At 37.8% G+C, this 24,769-nt stretch overlaps 1 protein-coding gene across 16 annotated transcripts in view; it reads left to right on the plus strand.

Moving 5' to 3' along the window:
• The window catches only part of msn (serine/threonine-protein kinase msn), a 29,040-nt gene extending 4,501 nt beyond the window's left edge, over positions 1–24,539 (plus strand). The window contains exons 3-21 of one of the 16 annotated variants that reach the window (XM_066727566.1): positions 5,292–5,348; positions 6,545–6,589; positions 6,676–6,958; positions 7,057–7,268; positions 7,344–7,572; positions 7,649–7,909; positions 8,006–8,184; positions 8,619–8,639; positions 9,548–9,733; positions 10,057–10,160; positions 10,620–10,711; positions 10,816–10,892; positions 11,789–12,610; positions 16,052–16,192; positions 19,261–19,474; positions 19,551–19,771; positions 19,859–20,176; positions 20,258–20,557; positions 20,651–24,539. In XM_066727566.1, coding sequence (XP_066583663.1) covers positions 5,292–5,348; positions 6,545–6,589; positions 6,676–6,958; positions 7,057–7,268; positions 7,344–7,572; positions 7,649–7,909; positions 8,006–8,184; positions 8,619–8,639; positions 9,548–9,733; positions 10,057–10,160; positions 10,620–10,711; positions 10,816–10,892; positions 11,789–12,610; positions 16,052–16,192; positions 19,261–19,474; positions 19,551–19,771; positions 19,859–20,176; positions 20,258–20,557; positions 20,651–20,734 — 3,846 coding nt within the window. In that variant the 3' untranslated portion in view covers positions 20,735–24,539. The remainder of the gene's footprint in view (positions 1–5,291; positions 5,349–6,544; positions 6,590–6,675; positions 6,959–7,056; positions 7,269–7,343; positions 7,573–7,648; positions 7,910–8,005; positions 8,185–8,618; positions 8,640–9,547; positions 9,734–10,056; positions 10,161–10,619; positions 10,712–10,815; positions 10,893–11,788; positions 12,611–16,051; positions 16,193–19,260; positions 19,475–19,550; positions 19,772–19,858; positions 20,177–20,257; positions 20,558–20,650) is intronic. The other 15 variants (XM_066727570.1, XM_066727572.1, XM_066727567.1 and 12 more) reach the window with 15 other exon arrangements.
• The last annotated feature ends 230 nt before the right edge of the window (positions 24,540–24,769 follow it).

Consider the following 24,769-nt stretch of genomic DNA (forward strand, 5'->3'; position numbering starts at 1 on the left):
ACCGTTATAAGCAAACATTGTTAATATACTCGATCATTGATTCGAAAGCGAGTTTGTAAGATAAGTGGAATGTGCTTGGGCTGTGTAGAGTTAATGATACGAGCTACGTGACCGATCTATTTTGAATTAGGTTACAAATTGTAGTTAATTAGCGGAGCATTCGAGACAGAAAGGGGGAGCAAGGGTTATGGGAAGGCTGTGAAGAGTTAGAGGAGGAGTGGGAGAAGGGGGGGGGGTGTAGTAGGTTAAGGTGGATGTCTCACCTGCAGAGTGGAGAGAGACTACTGCTCGTAGTGTGATTCACCTTGAAAAAATCTTCCTCGTCGAGGACATTCCTGAGAACAGTCGAGTGCGAAAAACATTCTTGTGGAAGGCCGAGATAGGCTCTCCACCGGAAGGACGTAGAGCCGTTAATGCTGCCATGAGAAAAAAAGCAAACTCTTGTTTCATTACTTATCCTTCTCGTCACACGTTTGTTGGATAGCCAACCACGAACCACGCCTTTTACCCCTGTGTAATTTCGTCTTGCAATTTTGAAGGCTCGAAACGTCGATGATGGACTATTAAGAGGAGGACAGGGGAGTGGTAAGGATGGGAAAGAAATTTTTATTAGGGCGTCATAACTGTCATTCGAATTACATGCTAGCTAGTATAAAATATCGCTGGTGGTATGAATTTGCATAAGTGGCAAGAAGCTCGTGTGCTAATGCGTGCAATTTTCGTGCAAAACGGAGTGGGCAGAAGAGGGAAGAATGTGTATAGGTATACATAGTACACACACGTATATAATATCATATACATAATATGACTGGCGACACCGGGGCATGGTTCCCTCCCTACTAGAGAACATTAAAATGAAAGTTGTTCTGGCACAATTAACTCACGTTGTACAAACGCGGCCAATGCGGCGCTCTTCGTTCTTCAAGCTCCACATGTTACGTTGAGTTTTTCGTGCCATAACCGAAGAGTTACGATCAATTTTCCATCGCCTGGAAGCATAGGCAATTAAAATATCCAACATTAATGTTATTAGCGAGCGTTATAAATATTCTCAGCGTTGGGTTCGCCTTATCGCATTATCGATATTGTATAAATAGCGGCCGGCAATAGAGTCAATCAATATAAAATCACAGTAACAACGTATTTATGTATCTACCATACAACTATATTTGGAAATAGCGTCCAAAAGTTGCAGTGCGAGGATTGTAATCGTAAAATCAAAAGCTGTCGCATATGTATATAAGCTAACGCCGTTGTGGTGTAAGTCGAATCTCTATGAGGCGGAGGGTAATAAGTATTGGAAACGTTGGTAAGCGCCACGCATGTTTCCGGCACACTTGTTTAGTGTTCCGTTTTTATTATTAATTAATTCATTACCTTCTCCATTCTTTATACGCGCGGCATCGGGCTTTACTTTCGTGTGCGCGACGCTTTGACAGAGTGTGATAGAGACGGCTAGAGATATTGGGAGGAGGGAGGGGGGGGGGGGGTGGGAAGGACGATGACCCGCTGCCGATGACGCCGGAAGAGAATTAACTAAATACGCGTGCGCGCCAATCGACGCCTGCATGCCCAATAAACGTGCTTATGACGGATCCAACAAATCTATTTTTCCCCATTGTATAACAGTGTTCATTGATCCACCAGAAAAATCCCTCGATTATACTCGCGCCTAAGCCCAACTTATCTCCTGCACGAAATATTGCGCGCAATCGCTAAATTAGTCATTTCTGTCGACACGGGCATACCGATTGCGCCATAACGGACATTTTGTATTAATTCATCGCAATTTCTGAATGAATATTCCGCAAACGATCCTTTTGCGTATTTGAGGGGAAAGCCCAGAAACACTTGGAATTTTATTGACTTTTTCCTCCTATCAGTGACCCCCCCCCCCTGTCCTCCCGTTTCGCAGGACACGATTCTCTGGACTGACTCATATACAGAAACCTGCAAAGTTAATGGACACGCCGTGGATTAATATGTTAATTTAATTATCTCGAAAGAATAATCAGTTTTGTTTTTAATTTGTAGAAATGGCAGGAGTAAAGTTTAGTTTAATTCGAGCTGCTAGTGATTATTCTGGGGAAAGACAAAAGACGGAAATTTATACTAATTTAATTTCCCTTATTAAGCGAGGAAGAATTATTTAATTACTGCATGCGTGACTCATACTATGAAAGTTTTTAAACGGATGAGCCGGGAAATTTAACGTTTGATTAGGTTTATTATTCCTTCTTAAATATCCAATGAAAGTTGGGTTTCGATTTCCATTGAATTTATACGAGTGGAAAGAACGTGGTGTAATAGGTTAGTTTATCTATATCAGTCCATATGCATGCGTTACTCAATCGAAAGAGGAAGCGTTGGTTACTGACCGCGGGCCATTATTTGGTAGCCACAAAGAATTTTTCGTGTAGATGTCTCCAATGCTTTTCTAATGAGAATTCATAAAGAGTCGTCACAGTATAAATATATTAGTATTCTCCCTTATATTGTATAACCTTTTTAGATTGGAAAATTTCTAATGTCTTATCGATCTTAATTGCCTTCTCGAAATACATAGCACGTTACTGAGTTTAAGTGCTGAGTAAAGAAAGTTTAAACTATAAACGTACATTAAATTTCGATAAGCAAGCGAATTATTTCTGAATGATATGTTTGACAAGGTTAACCTTGAAATCTGAGATTACAGATTTGTTTACTTGCTGCACATGTATGTTTTGTTAGTATTAGAGTTGATTAATAAAAAAGAGTTCATATAATTTGAGCAACTTCTCATTAGGATTCGCTTTGGTACTTGAATAATTGAAGTTTTTATTTATGTGTGTTTGTTATGTTTCATAATTCAAAAAGTAAACTTAGGTTTGTAAAAGAATTTGTTGTTACAAGATCAAGGCATGTCAAGCATAACCCTGCAGCATCTTTGGGATATTTTTAGATTACTGTAGTATGCGTTGGTGAATCAACTACTCGTACAAAAAATGATATCTACCGTCTGGTGGTATAACGTTCCATTTTTAATCGACTTAGTTTCATACCGATGATACGATGTTGACGTTTTAAATTTAATCGGTAATTTTAAGCTGCAGTGCTCTGGTTGCAGTGAGGAGAAAACATTCAAAGGGGCAAATTACTTTTATGTATGTATATATATTCAGTCGGTTAAGAGTTGGATGAACGAAGTACGTTGCTTCTAAGAGCGAGAGAGCATAAGCATAAATTAGCTTATTTCATCAAGGGGATAGACGAAAGTGGTAAGTTGGGTTGGGTTAGGAGAAAAAGTATGGATTGAAAGGCGCAAATTGATAGTGGGAGAAGAAAATGTGTACGTAGAAAAGATCTCGCGGGAATACTCGCACGTTGGCCACCGGTTGCATACGGCAAGTTCCGGCTTTTACGAGTGGAGTATACCCACGCTAACGATTGATCGCGAAGAAACTGGCGTAATCGTAGAACATCGAGCGAATGCATAATAAAACCTTATGTACACACACTGCAATTGTTCACTAATTTCTCTCTCTCTCTCTCTCTCTCTAGTAGCTCTCGATCCATGCAACGTTGCTTTTAATACATTAGATTTGCATGCGATGGTGCCACCTTATATATAAATACCATCTCTAGCAGCCCCGCCCTCTAGCAGTTTTTGCAGTATCCGGACAAAGTCATTCGACCGAGGAAACGATCGTAAAGCCAATGTTTGCAAGCTCCACGCTATACCGGCTATTTTCAATACTTCACGAATTCCGTGAATGTCAGTTTCGCGCTTGACTTCCGAAGTGAGTAAATAACGCGAAAAAGTCTTGGAGCGCAGCTTTTGCACAAAAAGCTAAATTTATAAACTAGCCGAGCGTCACTGGGATATTTTCTGCTTCTAAAAAGTCTACAGCAATTCCAAGCCAGTCGTTCCACTATTGTCGAGTTAAAAAGAAATCGATTATCTCGAGGAGCATTCGTTGAGCTTATTTTCGAGCTATTGTAAGGCCATTCCAGGAGAGAGACAAATATACGCGCTCTCGTGCATTATGCGAGTAGCGTCTCAGCTTTTTGGTTAGGTATAAATGGTGCTGAGTAAAATTGATGATGTGGCAGAATATTTTTTACGCTCCGACCTGTTTCGAGTCATTGTAGCGGAGTTTTAAGAGACAAATGTAGTTCGGTGCATGTAAAGGCTAGAAGTACCTAGCACGAAACTGTCGTATATTATCCGACAAGTAGTGCAACCAGGGTAGGAGGCCTTTATTCTGCATTTGGCGAGAGGCGCGGAGGACTGCACACGCTGCTGGTGATCCTCTTTGAAAGCAAGCAGGAGGTTGGGCCGGGGGGTGTGTAGTGTGTGTTGGGGGAGGGGGGGGGGGCGCTCGCATCAGCCTCGTTCAACCGCCGCTGAACGCTTCACGGGCGTCTACTACCCGTATAGTATCATGTGTGCAATATGCTCTCCTTTGTCGAGCAAAAAGCCTGAATATAAAAAGAGTGTGGTGACGTTTTTTATCCCCATCATTTCACCTTCCTACTCCCCTTTACCTCCATCTATCTCAAAAGAAAGAGGCATTCCCTGTCGAGAGCTTTTTGTGTACAACTAAAACCAACTTATGTATCTCTTATTTACACACATTCTCTGCCATGATAATTTCGTTTATACCTTTCAGCTGACAAAATACCACTCCCGTTTATCTTTATCTCTGCATCCCTTTTCGAATAAACTGATAGATATGCCAAGTTTGCTCTAAATCTTTTACCGCTTTTTATACGCTTGATCGTTAAACGAGGCGTATTATTCAAGGATGCGTTTTATCGAAAATCAATGGAGGATGCACTGGCGTGAAGTGAGCAGATATAGCTATATATATATATATATATATATATATATAAAGGAATCGAACGGATCGCTAAGTTCAACAGCGGGATAAAAGTTAAGGAAGCGAGATTTTCGAATGAAGCTATTAAAGTAATTTATTTACCGGGCTTATTCGAGTTACCTTATTCGGTTTGGAGAGCTAATCGTTGATCCGGTTTCTCCCGTGATTTATGTACTGTTGTGGCTCATCCGATGCTTTGATTCACAAGCAACTTTGTTCGCTGCCTGTGCGTTTCCCCGACGCTCGACTTACAAGCTTACGTAAAAAGTGCGTATTGAGGAAGAAAGAGAAAAGTTATACACGCTCGTAGACCAGAATTTATGGCCAAGAGACGTTATGCTCCGTCCAGCTTTTAATTAAACCTACATTTTTTTCCTATTGTAGTATTTTGTACAACTGGTAACTAACTCTCTTCTGGTTTGTTTTCAGGGCCGTCACACTAAAACCGGTCAGCTGGCGGCAATCAAGGTTATGGACGTGACGGAGGTAAGCATACGGAGTCTGTGTGTACTTTGATACAGATAATTCTCCGTTCGATTCACGCAAGATTACTACGCGTGCATAGCACTGAATGTAAATCACTTACGTAAGCTCTGCACAGCTTGACGTGTGACGTAACGGTTGACAACATTCGCTGCTTCCTTCGTGCCCGAGGAGAATGTGAAAATTCCCGCCAATGTTGATAACGGTTCCTATTGGCCGATTCTCATAAATTGCCATTGTTTGCCTTAAGAACTCTGCAAAGTACCACCATTGGATGGAAAGCTGTTGACAAACAATCGACGTGGGATTTGTTCCTTCAGCCATTTGAAAAAAACAAAATGGCGCAGTGGACGCTTCCATGCCGTCCTGCGAGATAATGCGTTATCATTGCTGAGGTAGAAGAGAGTGACACACGATACGATTCTGGAAATAATTACTACAGCGTATCGCAAGTGGTAGCGAAACACAAAGAAAGATTCTACGAAGTTGTGAGTGGTCGAGATACGGTTTAATAGTCTGCGATTGCTCGAACTTCCCATGTGTCACGCTCCACTGCTGTATTTCCTAATAATGAATAAGCTTTTCTTCGCTCACTCGAGGCTCGAGCTCGATTCTTAATCAAATCATGCGTGGAATGATTGGTTTTCTAGGAAAATCGTCTCTTCGACATTTTCTTTTTAGAGAAATTACAAGTTTGCCATAAATCCTAATTAAATCTTTCTTCGAACGTTGTGAGAAATATTCTTATCACTTTTAACGCGTAGACTATCCGTAATAATTACTGATTCTCGATTGGCAAGCTTTCTAATGTACTGTCAGCCAAATATGAAACACCTTGGAAGTGTGATGAATATGCAGTGTGAACGCATTTTCATATATTATAAAATGAATAGTTTCAGCGTGTTAGCTAGGAATTCCTTTTCACATGTACCATGGAAATACGTTGAAATCCAGCGATGCGATTACGATTACACGTTTTCTTTTCTCTCTCTCTCTCTCTCTCTCTCTCTCTTTCTGTCCCTCGCGAGTAAGTCTCGACTCTACTTACCTACTTAGCGAATGGCACGCAGCTTCTCGTAGCCTCCTATATCGAACGAGAATTTTCACATATCTCCTCGCTTTTTGTACGCGAGTAGAACGAGTTTTATCTCTCGCTTTTCTCCCGCACCATTAAAACCTTTAATTTAATTATTTTACAGGATGAGGAGGAGGAAATCAAATTGGAAATCAACGTCCTTAAGAGGGTAAGCATACCCTTTAATTTTATTACTATTCATAGAAAATCGTTTAAGAGTAAATCAGTAATCCTTTCTTTTGTTTTTAATTGCAGTACTCGAATCACAGAAATATAGCAACGTATTACGGTGCTTTTGTAAAAAAATCTGCACCTGGTAAAGATGATCAGCTATGGCTAGTGATGGAGTATTGCGGAGCTGGCTCCGTAACGGATCTCGTCAAATCAACGAAGGGCCAAAGCCTTAAGGAAGAGTGGATCGCTTATATCTCGCGAGAGATATTAAGAGGACTCAGTTACCTACACAGTAATAAAGTAATACATAGGGACATCAAAGGTCAAAACGTCCTACTCACTGATAATGCAGAAGTCAAGCTTGGTAATCGATTATTTTTATTCTATTTCTCAACGGGTTAATTAATAATTGTCTCTCGACGATGATTTGTTTATTATATTTCTATCCTTTTTCCTCTTTAGTTGATTTTGGTGTCAGTGCGCAGCTCGATAGGACAATTGGACGAAGAAACACATTCATTGGTACTCCATATTGGATGGCACCAGAAGTTATTGCATGCGATGAGAACCCAGACGCTACCTACGATAACAGAAGTGACCTTTGGTCGCTTGGTATTACTGCCCTGGAAATGGCTGAATCACAGCCACCACTCTGCGACCTCCACCCTATGAGAGTAAGCCTTTAAAGCCCAAAGAGTTTCCCCGTGAAAAATCGATAACAATGAATATTAAACTGTATTCAAAAATAGGCTCTCTTCTTGATACCTCGAAATCCACCGCCGAGGCTAAAATCGAAAAAATGGGCAAAGAAATTTCATGGATTTATCGAAACAGTACTGGTGAAGGATTATCATCAGAGGCCTTACACGGAACAGCTATTGAAGCATCCTTTCATCCGGGACCAACCGACTGAACGCCAAGTTAGAATACAACTGAAAGATCACATTGATCGCTGTAAAAAGCGTAAGCAGGAGAAAGGTAAAAATATTTATTCTTCAACAATTAGACTATTCTAGAAAATTCAACGCTTATGATTAATTTACCGTATTTTTAGAGAGAGACGATTACCGGTACAGCGGAAGCGAGAACGAGGATGACGAACCAGCATTGGCTGGTGAACCGTCGTCCATTGTTCAAGCACCTGGTGGAGACACGTTGCGACGTAATTTCCAACAAATACAGGAAGGCCGAACGCTGACGCAGGATGTACCTGGACAGGCACCAGCTGCTAAAGAAAAACCAAGTGGAAGATCTCAGCGGGAAGTTCCAGAGCCAGGACCGCCGGCCAGACTCGCAATACCACACAGACTCATAGGTCGATTATCCGATTTTACAAAGCGTAGCACTTTAAAAGCGTTTGCGAGCGTGTTCATTTAAATATATTGCGATTGACGTAAACTTGCGTGTGCAGTGGTGCCGGATCCGCAGCCTCCGTCTCGACCACTGCCTCCAACGCCAAGGGACGATCCTAGGCAACCGCACAAAGTTTCGACCCCACCCTCCAATCATCAAATCTCATCCGCGGGTAGCGGTGGATCCAGTGGACAACAAGCTCCACCTCAACGAAATAGCAATGTATTCAAACCTATGGTAAGATTCGTCGTCCGTTCTCACACAGATATCCCCTTCCGTCGACCTCCTTCCACTCCATGGACCCGATTGCTTCAACCTCTACTAGTCGAGGTTACATAATAATTTGTTAGAAACGCATATATTCCGGTGATAAAATACGTAGACGTAATAACCCGAGGACCTTATTTGAAACATTCTTGCCTTTACCAGCCCAATGTATTCTCTGTACAGCGTATAGCTCTTTCTGTATTTCTCTTTATTTCTTTATACCTATCGTACACTTTGTATTTTTACTACTGCACGCGAAGTTTCGTTTCACTTTGCTGTTGCGTCATTGGCGTGCACGCTGACACAGATACATTGACACTTTACACGGGCTCTAAGAATGCCTTGCACTCGAATCTTGGAATGTATTTGGTTTTTGTTTTTTTCCATGTTCACACGAACCGTAGCTGCCCCCAAGGAGGCCTGAGGTAAGATCACACGAACGCTTTACTCTTCTTACCGCAAATCACATTAACAAAATAATCTGTGTACATATGCGCTCACCATTAATGATCGATTTATAAAACCCAAGAGCACACAGTATGTGTAATTCTTAGAGAGCTAAAATAGAGATTAGTTTTTTTACAAGTAGGAGATAAAACGTTTGAGGGAAGGAAATATTTGAAATGTTGTCACGTGGGTTGGTAAATCCTTCATAAACCTAATAACTATCTTTATACCATATCTTCTTAATGTCCTGTCGCTTGGCCTAGCATTCGAGTATTACTTCATTCATGCTTCACTCCGATCATTCGAGTGGACTTTTTGTCATACATAAGTAGCTTTGGATAATGTCAAACACGCATACACCGAACGTTTGTTAATGTTTCGAGAGTTGTGAGAATGAGACTGATCAATAATATTGTAATATTAACCGAACTTGACATTTCGTTCGCTCGACCAGTGAGAGAATGTTCGACTAACGTGATTTACATCTGTTTGTGCATGATCGAATGGCCTCTAATATCACTCGATCTCTTCAGCTTTCGACCGCAATCGAATCATTATATTTTCAATATTTTTACAATACAATAATTAACAATTCGTGATTCTTTAATCCATATACATTTGGCTTGTTTTTAATAACGAAATGCTTGAGCCAGTATAACTCTGCAACGCAAGAAATTGGCTTTTTATCGATAATAATGAAAAAGAAAGAAGAAAAAAAAACTAAATTGGAATTTCTAAAAGATCGCTTGTGCGCAGTATTTGCCTGCGAAAATTTTCCGGCTTTCAAATTAATATTAGGCTGCCTAGCGGTGGTTTCAATGAAATTCTCGGAGGTATCTCGGAACAGTGACTAACGGGGTTGTGCGTGTGTGCGTGTGGGTGGTAGGACTTGGACATGCTGGCCGCTCAACTCAACGAGCTTGGTGTGTCACAGGGCCCCGAGGCCCCGCCGAGGCCCAACAGGCAACATAAAGGGCCTGCTGCATCGGCCACACCGAATTCAGTGCAGCCTGCAGGTGGTAACGATCAGAACAACAAACAGATGCCGCAATCCTCCAGTATTCTCGATCAAGTAAGCGTCACGACCACGTGTTGCTACGATCGTCTTACTGCACACTCTATTCTCCATCTTATACTCTTAAAATTCTCTTTTCTCTCTTATTTCTCCACTTTCTTTTTTGCCTACCCTCCATTCTACTCTCATCATCATTGATCCCTTGGTAAAATAGAGACTGCGTATTATTACCCTCACTGTATAATTGTGCAAAATACCATATTTATGTATATAAATATTATAGAACGTAATGTTAGAAATAATTATACACGCTTTTTTTTTATATAGTAGACAAATCTAAGCTGTTTGCCGAATATTGATATTCTGACTTTTTATTCTAGGCGCTGTCGGTTGAAAGCGATAGCGATGACGATATCGAGGATGCCACTGGAAATAACGCGAGGAACGATGGTACATTGCTGGCCAGTGATCCGCCCAAGCCTCTGTAAGTATCTCTCGTGCTTCCTCCTTAAAGGAAAAGCAACAGAAAAAAAAAAATGTTTTCTTAATATAAATTTGTGATCATTGATAAAATATTAAGGCATAGATCGCTACTAGAAAGACTTTCACTCGTTAAAATTGTATTTATTAACAATTCATTATCTCGCTTCATCCATGACAGTGGTAAAAAAAAAGTTGAAGCATTAACCATACCTGATGGACAGAAAATTAATATTGGTTACTTAATTATTTGAAAAAATACATATCGGTATATTGCTTTGTAACGTTGATCTTAATCTTACTAATATTATGTCATCTTTCATTATGCCTATCCCATGCTTCGACATTTCGCTTCACTTGGTCTTCTCCTCGACGTATCGTCTCGCAACATTCATCAATACATTCTCATGCGTCGTCTCACCTCATCGTGTCATACCTGTTCGTCTCTCTCTTTGCGCTGCAGTCCTGAATTTTCTCCTTTCAGGCCATCCTCGGATTCCTCGTCGTCTTCGTCGCACAATGCCCAGAATTCGCACCACGAAGGTAAGCCAAAAGGTAGGACATCGACCGTTTTATTATTATTCTTATTAACTATAATTTTTCCTAGTATTTGAAACTTGAAATATGTATGGAATAACGTCGCTATCTTAACTTTCAAGGCGGAGCACCAAATCGGCCATTACCACCAACCCCCGATGAAGAAGAATCGGGAGATCGTACACTAGTCATGAAACGAGTAAGTAAATCTTTCTTATTAATGATGCAAGTTAACGAACCTTCGTGTAGTCACACCCTTCTTTATGTTCATTATAGCAAAGATGATAATATCATAATTAATTATTTCTCTTATAATATCGAATGTATGTGTAAGCTATTCATCAATGTGTCGTGTATAATACTTCAGTAGAAGGCGCAATACGATTGACTAGGTTTCCTTGCAAATTTTAACGATCAGTTGTGTAAAAAGGCTTGCACTGGCGTTTAACTGTATAACATAGAGCTCTCCATGTACATAGTTGGTTCTAATTTAATATCAGGTTTGTGAGGGGGAAACATAGTTAATTGTATTGCATATTCCTCTTAGTTTCATTTATCTTTACATTGAATTGTATTTGAGAGATTAAATCAGTGGTATTCGTTCGTTCGTTCGTTCGCTCTTATTACGTGTGCTGATTCAACATTCCTTTATATCGTAACTGATTATTGTACATTCGACGCAAGCACTATTGATGCACTGCCTTGTACTTAATTTACTTTTTCTTCAATCGTTCGGTACTGTACATCTGTTCAATCGTACACGAGCAATGCGTACACATTTTAGATATCACTGCATCAGTGTTGACAATGTTGTATATATATATATATATATATATATATATATATTTCTCTCAATGAGATGATTAGTTTTATACATGTATATAGGAATACAATTGTATATACAATTCAGTAAATTTTACTTTGAATGAAATTCAGCATTGCTGCAATGAAGTTTAGTTTTCGATTGATCAGCTACGAAGGTTGTATCGGTAGCAGAAGCCATCTCACAGTTTTATTACCGCACGCATTTCTTTTTCTTATTTTTTTTTCTCTGTCATCGTACCATTACATCCTCGTCGTCGTGCGCGTCCCTAGAAACTTAGTCAGACTGCAGATGAACGAGCTGCGGCGAGTAGCAACAGACGCTCAGAGATAGATGAGCAGCTGCTCTTGAAGGAGTGGGATTTTACCCGCTTCTTCCTGGGCTTTAACGAAAGGTTGGATAAAATGAAACAGGATCACCATCAAGATGCAGCCAATCCTTCAAGGCCGACCAACGAGGAAAAGTCGTCTTCCAGTGAAAGGACCTTGAAGAAACAGCAGGATGTAACACGTCGAAAGAACGAACAGCAACAAAAGCAGCAGCAGCAGCAGCAACAACAACAACAACAACAACAGCAAAAGTTAAAGCAAGAACAGCAACAATTAAAATCTGTACATAGACGGCAAGAGTCCGATTCAAAGCTCGGTAATGCCTCTAGCGCTTTTGCACGTGCCTTCCGACGCGAGAATTCAGACTTCTTTCCTTCTGCCAGACACTCGGCTTATTTGCAAAAATCCGATTCCTCGAGGTCGAGCATATTCGCCAGTGGGAATCGACGCGGTAGCGAGATTAGCGTCGCTGGTATTATTGGTAAAAAGGGTAATGGCCTCAGTTCTGGTGAACCAGTGCTCACCGACTTTTCTTTCGGCCGTGAAGGCCCTCAACGACCGAGGAGAGAAAAGACAGAGAGCGAGATAGTCTTTGGGAACAGGCACGAAGCGAGAAAAATGGAGTTTGGTCGGGAATACGATGAGCTTGCAAGAAGACGCAGTTGTAGACCGTCCGAAGCGGCTTCGGCTGCTGGCAACGATGCAGGAACTATTAAGTCCACGGCCAGTACGACGGCTAGCGAATACAGCCCTGTTGTTACCCAGGTCAGTTCCCTCTGTGAGTCCTGCCTGAGTGCTTGTCTGATGATCCAAAACCTTCTGAGCCCACTATCCCACTATCCACATTTTCATCCTCTTCCCCTTCCTCCCATTTCTTTACTTCCTCATTATCCATTGGTGTTACTCGAAGTCTTTCATAATAATCTCTTTGAAATTTGTAGTTTTTGCAAAAGGACAGTTTGATCAGTTATGGATATAATCTGATACGGGAAATTAATCGTATTGCAGCCTGAAAATATTGGCATCGAAGAACACCTTACTCATTCTCCATCATTCATAGCATTAATGTCCACTTTTGAACATCTAACAGCATATATAAAAGTTTTCATAGAAAGCTAGCCAGCTACGCTCGAGACTTAGGCGCATACCCCTCTAATCCCAGTTGTTGAGTTTCAAAGCTCTGTTACGATTAGCAGCGATTTACTATTAATTGATAGTGCTATTAGTTTTATACTCTAATATTATCAGTAATATTACTGTCTTCTACTTCTCTATTAGTTTCTTGAGACTTACTAAAATCTATGAAATTTTTAAGACAAATTTTTAGAGAGTACCATTGTTACTTATAACACTATTGCTATTTACTAATCTACTGTTACTTCTACTAGCGTAATATCTATCACTTTTACTGTCTCTTTATAAATCTATGATTAGGACAACTGAAACGTCGCTAACATAAAACTCCGTTCAATATTAAAATGTCACAAAACTGGGGAAAGTCTGCTTTGTTATTTTTCACTTTGTAGAGCAGAAAGGACCTAACCAAATTTTGATCTACGTTTTTGAATTTATTAACGAGGAAGCTTTCTTTGCTTGTACTACTTTGGTGATTAAATATAAGTCAATTCAAAAACGTAGTTTTACGCTAATTATAAATCAATGTTGCGAGCTTTTGAGAAAAGTAACGGGATTTGCAATTCACACGCATGTTTCGATTTGAAAATTCAAAGTTCATTATTTACTTCTCTACAAATGAAACTTAATCAAAGTTCCTTCCATCGATTTCCTGCATTTCCACGAGAAAAGAAGAAAGAAAATGTGAAAGAACCGATCCTTTCCTCTCCTTCTCGAGTGACGCAATAATATAATATTGAGAAAAATCAAGCGTCACTTCCAGAACGTCGGTCGATTTGAATCTGGGTCTCGACGGAGGATTAACCGCATGGATTTTCTTTGGGGACCCTCGACTCGTGTCGTCGTTAGACCAACATGTGGAGACGGACTGTGCTACTATTACTACCAAACCAGCTTCGGATCAAAACGTCGGTGGACTCGGGATAAAAGTGGCTAAACATTTGTGAAAGTGCATTCAAAACTTGTCCCTCTTTGTCATCTTGATATCACGGTTTCTTATGCAGTACACACTCACATGGGAATTAAGTTGCTTTCTTTTTTATACCAAGAGTCTAAAATTATCAGGAAGGCTCTCTGTTGAGAATCGTGAAACTTAAAGTGCTAGAATGCTTTTATGGCATATAAAAGACTGCGTAGGTAACATGATATTAATGTGACTTGCGCAAGCACGACGAGACGATCTACTTCCATACTAATATTTATAAAGCTTAATAAATGCTTCTACCTCAGTATTGCTTGATAAATGGTGATTTTGAAACTCTTTTACTAATGAATATTAACTTTTTCTCCAAATCTTCCTGTCTAATATATTTCATCCAACTGATGATATTAGTTGTCTAAAAGAATTAATTGTTATTATTAAAGAGCTTACTAAAATCGTCTTTCTAAAGTGTGCTTTGCTTGTTGAGAAAAAATTCTCACTTTTATATTTAACTGTGAACTTTTCATTACTTACAAAAAAAAAGAACACAGAAATGTAAGTGTGAAGGATGAGGAAATAAATCTGTTTTTTCGTCACGCAAAACTTTAATTGCAGATTTATGTTATATAGATAGTGTGAATCAATAGTGGGATTGTAATGAGAGCTGGAAAATGGAAGAAGGGAGAAAAGAAAGAAATTGAAGATGGAGAAAATTTTATTGAAAGGAAATTGAAGAAATGATAGAAGCGAGAAAAAGCTGATGTAAAAAGTTCATATGGATTATTGTTCAATCAGCGTACGAGACTGGGATGATGATTTGTTCATCGTGCTGCATGACGCTTCTAATCTTGTCGACCTCAAGGCCTTCAATTATGTGTTTGAAGAAATAATATTAGTGCTTCGTTTCTTCATATTGTAGCATGCGCGAGGCATGCCTTCTGTTTATGTATTGTTATGGCATGAAGCGTGAAGAGCGATTGTATAGTTATACTATTATGTGTTGTTAAGTTTATCGTTAGCAAGATAGAAACATATTCATGAATGTGTTGTTCGACCGCTATTATTTTTTAAATTAATTTTAACTTACAGCTGAACATGTTTCTGTTGCTAAGCATTATCTTTCATACGTTTGTTGTTTTTATTTTAGGTATTACTTATGAAAATCATACAATAATGCGTCTTATATTTTCTTATGGTTTATAAGCAGCGTTCTGTTATATTTCTATTTCTTATAACAAGCCCTATTATAATTTCTTTTTGTGTATAGAAAGTTATACTTCATTACCACAAAACTACAAAATTATACTTTATGCGCCATAATTTGAAATCAGTATCCTTATAGTGAGTAATGAATTTAACTATCATACGCTTGTGTTTCTGCTTGTTTTAACCAAATATGCTTAAAACATTCTTCTCGCCAAGTTTTGTGTTCTATGTTACTGCACGTTCTTATGAATAGAGAAAGATAGATCAGGAAAAGTATACGATAAATAGAGTATATTCATGGTTTTCGTTTTTAAGTCTGATCAGAAGCAGGCTTATTGAAAGTATTTTGAAAATGCTGTCAGCGTTGTAACTCGCCCCTTCTAAGTGCATGAGCTTACCACTTTTACATTTAGTAATTAATTTTATTTTGACGTGGACTAAGTAGTTTACTTCGATATTAAGAATAATATAATTTTTTAACAATGATTATTACTTATGTTAAATATTGACAAAGGATGATAGCACAAATTTTTATTTGTTCTTACACCTTTCTTCTACTTGTTACAATCTTTTGGCAATCTATTCTTTTATCACATTTTCAAATTCACCATCATCCTTTTTATCACACTGTCATATAATCATTTTCCAAACTTCACGTTTTCACCAATTTATCATAAACACTTCAAATTTCTAAATAAAGCAGCATGTATTCCTATTGCTATTTTGACTACCCTTTCCTCTGTTTTTATAATCATGCAGGATTTGAATAATGAGCTTTAGAAAATTGTCTCTTTTTTTTGTTCAGTTTCAATAGAGTACAATCGTGCATAAGATTAATCTAAATTCAGAACCTGCTTGTTTTTTACTAGTCTTATTTCCGTTGCAACCTTTAGCTTCTAAAAATAATAAAGCTTTTTATTAAAAAAGAAAATGATGCTTTGCAGAGCCGGGATGGCGCTAGAGGAGGTGGTGGTGGTGAGTTCCAGAGATCAGATTCTTCACCAGGATCAAGGCCCAGCTCAGTTTTGCCAGACCTCCTAACTTCATCACCAGGTCAACGGCAGGATAAATCTACCAGCGAAGAGGTCAGATATACCTGCTTGACCACTGATCTCTTCATATTTTTACACAAATGGACGCACTTGTACATGCTTCTTTATTGATATACAATAAGAGGCTTCCAAGAATCTAGCTTCTCTACTTTGGAAATGTGTACACGTTCAAAACCTGTACGAATGCTCTTTATTAGAGCCCCATGGCTTACGATAATATAATTAATTGCCTTTAACGTGTTTAGTAAAATGTGGAGACATGTACACTTGCCAATCATTCTCAAACATATTCATCTCAATACAAACATATGTGTATTCGTCGAAACTTGAGTAATGTGAGCGTCGTGGTGTCTATCATTATTGACTGCGTTTATCGCTTAATACATTTCTTTTGTGAATTATAAGAGTGTTCTTTGTCTTTTATACAGATAGACGCGTGCTTAATTCTTACGATTTTATATGAAAATTTGGCACCATTGGTAAATGTATTTTGGCATGATAAACGCAGGCAGATCACGTAAAAATGTTACGCGTATAGTACTGTGTTCACCCGCAAACCTGATTCAGTACGCTGCATAGTGCAAACTATCGAAAGACTTTATCAGGCTAGTGGAAACAATTGCAATAAGCTTTTCGGCAATGGACTGTATCAATGAAATCAGTCGAGTCGAGTAGAGTGGCATGTTTAAATTACAGAACACGCATTAAGGAAGCTTCAGCTTAGAACTTATACCTTGCGACTGCTTTAGTTTCATTTTTCAAATGCATTTTGTGAATTATCGTATTTTAATGGGTAGTTTATCTTTTTGTTAGAAAGAGTTTATTTTGATTTCTTTTATCTGATTTTTTTAGAGATCGTGGAGCCTAAATATATTAAAAATTAGTGTGAAAAATTTAATAACATTGATCAATTTAGTATACTATGGGCAAATATTTATTTTGGATTCTAAGACATTTAAAAAATAGGGTATTGTACTATCGAGCACTCGCAAGCTTTTCATTATCTTCTATAGTCATATCAAAAGATTTGATATTTCGTTGTCATTATAGCTTTTCAATAAGTTTTCACTAGTCTACAAGAAAAGCTTGAAAAATGTCTTTAGCCAATTTTATTTTGCTTCTTTCATTTAATTGTTATTACATCTTTGCCAGAGTGCGCTAGATAGAAAAAAAGATAGAGGAAATGGGAGGTTATAAAAGGGTGTTTGTACGTGTATGACTGTGTGAGAAATATTGGGCGGGGTGGAAATGAGACGATCTGTCAATTTTTTGCGAAGGAATTTTTGTTAACATGCGCTTTTTGCAGAAAATTTAACTATTTTATTTTCTATCATTAGGATTAATTCGTCTCGTTTTATTTTAATTCTATCAGTTTTTCTTGCTTGGCGCCGGCAAATGAAATAAATCGTCTTTCGCGAACATATTATTCTGAATTTTCGTCGGTAGGTAAATTGTGGTTGCTGAAGATACAAAAAATGTTTGAAAGAAATAAGATATATTTTCGACACATCGCGTAGTGCTCACAGTTTGCCACGCTTGCGATTCACATTCAAATGGAGACGTATATTTTTGGGTATTTAATATTTCAAAATTACAATTGCTTTTTTTTTTTTAAATAAACTGATTCGTATATCGATAAAGTTTAAAAGAGAACAGCGGGCGAACAAATTACTCTTCTTTAATATAATTAAATTTCCTTATACGATCTGAATATTAGAAATTTGCTTTTTTTCCAAAATTTAACATATTCCCATGTATTTATTAATACGAATCAACGTAAATGATGAATAACAATTTGTGTAAATTCCTTTCTTATAACGAGTAGTCAATTATTGGAGTAATGATAAAAAAACTACATGCTACGGTTGGTTCGTTGCGTAATACACATTTTGAAATACCTGTCTGTTATACGTCTCAATTTTGTGAAACTTTCCACAAATGAACACTTGACGGTTGTCAGCGTGACTAATTCAGGATTATGTTGTGTGTTGTGGGACACGCGGGAGCTCTAACCCGAAGGGCAGGGCCCTCTCTACTGACCATCCCAATCCCCATACTAATTGCAATGTAAGTATTCATTCATCCATGTACGTCAATTCAGTGTCGCTTCTTCCTACTCTCACGGGAAAATGTGCTCGCGCGTTGATTTGGGGATGGCAAACACATAGCAAAACAGCATTACTTTCTCTTGATCTTTGTGCTTTGCAGAGCCGCATCGCGCAAGGAATGCTAGTTTTCTTTAAACTCTCCCATCCTTTTGGTTTTCGGGCTCTTTCCTTCTCGTCACGCTATAAACGGACTTCCTAACACTAACGCGAATAACGTAGCTTTTATTTCTCTTTATTTCTCTTTCTATTCCCCTCTTTTTTCTCGTCTTCAATCGGGGTTCCATTATGGTTTATATATTCTGGGATAGTACATAAATTTCTGTATTGATAGAAGTACTAGTTTTAAGTCGAATTCATGTACCTGTTATAATGTTTATCAAACGAAAATATAATTTTGCTGCAGCTTCATTAAAAACTGAAAATGTTAGTAATACTTGGAGGAAAGATAATGAATATGGTGGATTCCGTACTGTGATTTACTGACCTACTAATACAGTTTTCATGAATTCGTAACAATAAACTGTTTCTTCTAATTTGTATCTCATCCATATTTATTCCTATGTATACCATTAAATGTGACTGCCTAGATTTAATTTTTTGTTGTATATATATATATATATATATATACATACATATATACATATATCTATGTTTAATGTCTTTTTGTATACCACTTTTGTATGCTCGATTATATCATCTTTATTTTCATTCTTCCACCAATTACTGCATGTCACTGTATATTGTATTAACAAGTTTTTAGTCTCTTCGTAGACTCTCTCACTTTTCTTCTCTTCTGACTTCGTTGCTCGTTTTAGCCTAACGTTCTTTTCTATTGGTTTGTTATATTGCATTATGGGTTTTTAATTCAAAACTATTTGGAATTGGATTTTTTTGTTCACTACTTTGCTCGTTTTGATAAGTTCTATTACTAAAATTTTGTTGTAATTTAATCGAGTATCTTCGTGTTAAATCATTAAGCTACTTCTGTTACAGTATCGACAAGCGGTTAAGTCCCCCCCTCCATTTGCACTTCAACAGAAGCAGAGATCTTTCCTGACCTTTGGATTTGGAGCTGGTCCAGCTAGAAGGGAATCTCACGTCAATGTTAATGTGACACCCACTAGCCATGATCTTGCATCCGATACACCTGAAATCCGGAAGTATAAGAAACGCTTTAACAGTGAAATCCTTTGCGCTGCATTGTGGGGTAAGTACATTTCTGTAATACCTTAAAAACTATATTTTCTTTGTACAGAATTACAAAACAAGTTTTCTCGTTTTAGGCGTAAATTTGTTAATTGGCACTGAAAACGGTTTAATGCTTCTGGATAGAAGCGGTCAGGGTAAAGTTTATCAATTAATAGGTAGAAGACGGTTTCAGCAAATGGAGGTCTTAGAAGGTCAAAATATCTTAGTGACCATTAGCGGTAAGAAAAATCGAGTCAGAGTTTACTACCTTTCCTGGTTAAAAAGTAAAATTCTTCGAACTGATGGACATAGTGATGTAAGCATTCATTATTACCAAACCGAAGAAAGTGCAATTAAGTTTGTATACAAATCGCAACTGATTTTAAAATTATTAATCTTACAGCAAGTGGAGAGACGCAATGGTTGGATCAATGTTGGAGATCTTCAGGGTGCAGTGCATTTTAAAATAGTCAAATATGAAAGAATAAAATTCCTTGTAATCGCTTTGAAAGATTCGATAGAGATATACGCATGGGCACCGAAACCGTACCACAAATTTATGGCATTTAAATCATTTGGAGAATTGGCACACAGGCCTTTGTTAGTTGATCTTACAGTGGAGGAAGGCACTAGGCTGAAGGTTATTTATGGCAGTGCTGATGGATTTCACGCTGTTGATCTTGATTCAGCCATGGTTTACGATATTTACTTGCCCAAGCATGTAAGCTATAAATTTCATTTGTAAAACTATATTTAGAAGGAAGGATTTGACCTAACATTCAAATTTATCTTTGCGTTTCAGACACAAGGTCCTATTTGCCCGCATTGCATCGTTGCATTACCGAACAGTAACGGTATGCAGCTTCTGCTTTGCTACGATAATGAAGGCGTATACGTGAACACGTATGGTAGGGTCTCCAAGACTATGGTACTACAATGGGGTGAGATGCCTACGAGCGTGGCATATATTGGTACAGGTCAGATTATGGGTTGGGGCAACAAGGCCATCGAGATTAGGAGCGTAGAAAGCGGACATCTTGACGGTGTATTTATGCACAAGAAGGCTCAACGGCTCAAGTTCCTTTGTGAACGTAACGATAAGGTATTCTATAGATCCTGAGTTATGTGTCCCCATCCTTTGTCCGTAGCATGTGTGTACGAATCATTATATATATTTTTTTTATTGTCCCCTCAGGTATTTTTCTCGTCAGCGAAAGGTGGTAGTTCGTGCCAGATTTATTTCATGACGCTAAACAAACCTGGTATGGCTAACTGGTGATCCCGAATGCGGCCGGATCTGGCCTCGCAATTACCCATGCAATTACCAACACGGAATCAATCACGCATCTTGAGTTATTCCACGCCGGTGCAAGCTCTATATCGCTCTCCACTGCCAGATTTGAGCGAAATGGAAGTCAGCAAATGCATGCACCAAAATCAGTACCATCATCACTATCGTCGTCGTCATCACCATCGTCATCGTCGTCGTCATCATCGTCGTCGTGAAAAACAACGTTATTGGCACAAGCGTTTTTCCTTCAATCAATATAATCGGAGCCACTGTGATGAAGATGAATATAATCGGGAAAAATATCGATGGTATCCTCGACTGCACTTGCGGGGTACATCAGGGACACTAACTTACGTGAATCATCTCGTAAAAAGATTTCTCTGCTTTCTCACATGCCCATCATGTAGAGTATGAAATGATGCTGATTGGCGTACCACATTTGCCGATTTTTCTTCAAACGGCTGTTCTTTTTTTACTCCTATAGTCTATGTGGGAATGAATTAATAGGAGTGCAGTGTATTTGTGCGAATGTTATACGATGGTAAATTGCGTTTTAATTTTTACGTGCATATAGTGATTCTTTTTATGTTCTACTTATCAAATAATTGTGATTCATGTTGTTTTCCTTGCTCTTCTTTTATATATTACTCTCAGTCAACGGCATGACGTAACACCATTATTTTACTACAAGTCTTTCTCAATTACATTTTACAATATACCATTAAGACTTGTGTGACTGTAGCCTTTTCGATCAGTATATTTTTTATTTCGCCAAGATGAATAAATTTTCTAATAGCGAAGATGCATGAGGATAGACTTCGATTTACCAGTAGCAATCATAAGAATCACTTGATCGAAAATTTTATCAGATATTACATACTTGTGCAATATTGGTGCTTTGGTCTATGAAGTACATTTTCGCTATTGTAGTTTGAAACTTTTCTATTAAATACGAGTCAAGCAATATTACAATAGCAAAAGCATTACGATGATTTCATGTATTTCCAATTTGAAATACGTGAAGGAGGAAGAAATAAGCACAGCGAACTATGTTTTTTTTTTATTTAAATATTTAAGTTTTTAAAAACAAAACTTTGGTGTGTACTAAACTACAAACAAATTATTATCAATATATCAATATATCATTATTAATGACATAGTTATATAGTATGGGTGGTCATTATTATGATAGTATTTGAGTTTAGTCTAGCTCACATCAAAACTTTATTCATTGTTTTTTTTTTACGAGACTACGTACGTAATTGTCTAAAAGTTCGACCTTATCTTTTTGCAAATGGGTTAAAGTCGAGACAAAATAATTACTAATGTTATTAATTGTATAGTATTTTAGCGAGTTACGAGAGTCGTATGCTGCTCTTTCAGTGCTGTCGAGGAAAACAAGCATTAGCATGATTAAGAGATGGTCCTGATGACGATGAACAAGCAATGGTGACGCCTGGTATCTTATGAGACTAATTTTTACACACAATAGAGTAATTGTACTAGAGAGATTCGAGATGTACGTGATTCAATTACCACGTTTCGTTTATTTCCTTTAATATGTTACATGTACCATGTTCTCAATTTAAAATCACACATTTATGTTGTTGGCGTTTTATAAGATTTTTGCGTCTCAGTTCTCTATTTCGATGATTAGAGTGTAAGGTTGATCGTAAAATGCCTAGAGTTTTTGTAAGAAATTTGTAATTTAGCGACAGTATGACGCGCACTCGGACAGGACAATTCTCTCCTTCCTTCTCCTCGTTCGTTTGCTGAATATACATGAATAGGTGTCTCATTTTGAAATATATTATTAATAACTAATCTTGTAATCTCAAAGATAGTACGAAGCTCAATGAAAAAGTTTGAGAATTAAATCGAAGAGCGGTCTCATCCAAGCTGGATTGTTCCGACAGTTTACTTAAACGGTCTTACGATAATCGCTAGTAGGGAGGCATGTTGAAGCGGAGAAAAGAAGTTCGATGTTTCCACGATAGGACATTTCCAGCGTTATTGGGGCTACTAGTAATAATATAAAAAAAAATCACGCCATACTAACGTACGTATAACGATACTTTATTACTAACTAGTGAATATCGATTCCGTGCAAATTTTATACTGGAAGTATTTTTAATCGCAAACTTCATCCGAGAATATCGATACATGATTCGAAATTTTGGGTGTGAATGTTTTGTACATAAGGAAAGTAGTAACGGAGAAGAGAAGTTTTTTGACTCAAAAATACTATTTGAGAGTATTTATTGAAGATTACTTTTGCGCGTGTTTTTCAAACGAGAAATAAGTATGAGCAATTGTTTTAATGACAGCTCGCGTGGCATGATTAAAGCATTCGAATGGTTTATTAGTAAGAATGGCCTTTTCATTGTCCAACAAATTACTTTGTGCAATCGTAAAATCGGCTTTAGTGAGATACGCTAATTCCTTACTGGTTGTAAAGATATGGAGTGAGTGTGAGGGATGTATAGGGATAATGAGGAAAAACAGAGGCAGAGGAGTCTGGCAACTGCAAGCTGGAGCTATACAAGCGGATTTGCGGACTCTCTGAATGGTTTTTATCCTCGCGTTTAATAATAGTTTTGTTCGTGCTCATACTTATGCTCGTTTACTGGCTTTCATATATAGCCAAAGCAGTTAGATTTTCAGCATTTGTGACGCGAGAGAGATACGTATTAATATGCAAAACCAGCGTTTTTCGCACACTACTATGTAAAATCGCATTATTAGGTATTTTTGATCCAGTCCAATCCGTATTACGCGCAGTTAAGTAGCTAAAAGCTTGTGAAATTAATACGATGAATAAAAAGAACAGAAACTTTGTAGCTGCGCTTTAAGACGCGATGGTTTACTTGTTAATTGATGCTAGTTACGAGTTTACAGAAATCTTAACAATAAGTTTGTCATTCTGCACTGTTTTGTTCATTCTGACAAATGAAAAAGCTTGTGCCGCTACAACATAGCTTATTTATACATTATAAACTTTGTATATCTTCTTTATTAAAAAAAGAAATATCGAATTTTTATGTAAATTCATGTTTCAGTCATTATTATTGATTTTAATTTGGTCACATATGAAAAAACGTATACTCACGCTCGCAATAATCAACTTATTGATCCACGCTTGCAATATTTCTTGCCCGTTATTAAAATTGAAAGGAAAAATAATTGGAGTCTATGGATTGAATTTTTACTAATTATTAACCGTCATATCAAAGTATTTACGTTAATCGCTATAAGGTATACAGCGGCTGAATATGTGCGAGGAGGAGTAGGAGAGGGAGACGCCCCGAAATAAGTGCAACGAAAGACTGCTTTTTACCAGTTAAAAAGCTTTTTATCAAAGGAGAGAGACATACTAGTGAACTATAAGTGATTCTACGACGAATTTTACACACGACCAGGTGGTTAATTAGGGTTGACAAGAATTCTAATAATATTATAAGAATAATATTATTACTTAAACCCGCGACTAATTTTATACAGAAAAAATCTGTTATCTCCTTTTAAACCCTTTCATCCCCTCCCATTCCTGATCCTTGTCGTTCGTTCAATAACTCCTTGTTTTATATGTTTTCTCCTAAAGATGGTAGTGATGATTTTTTTATACAAAAACAATAACAGCTATTACTGCAATATATTACACTTGTATAATTATTACAATGACGAATTATTTTTCGTATTCTTACGGTCATCGATACACGCGGAATATATTATATTATTAAGACTATTATTACCATTATTACTATTACATAGGTCAAATATACGGAGAATTCGTAAGAAATTGTGTTGCTTTTTAAATCCCTACCTTTGTTCCACGTATTAAAAACCAATTTGGCAGGGGAGACAATGGAATGGAATGGGGTTCCGCGTCGAAGTAGTAAGATGCGAAATTTAACGCAGCTTGCCTCGGCTCTGCATATGTTTCTCAGCCATTGGAATCAGTGTATACTGCATGCGAGCAAGCACAGCTTAATCGTTTACCAATTTCCGCTTTCTCGCCCTACG

Source organism: Prorops nasuta, unplaced genomic scaffold (assembly GCF_024137725.1).
Source record: "Prorops nasuta isolate Cenicafe-Biocafe unplaced genomic scaffold, Cenicafe_Pnas_1.2 PNAS00005, whole genome shotgun sequence".
NCBI lineage: Eukaryota > Metazoa > Arthropoda > Insecta > Hymenoptera > Bethylidae > Prorops > Prorops nasuta.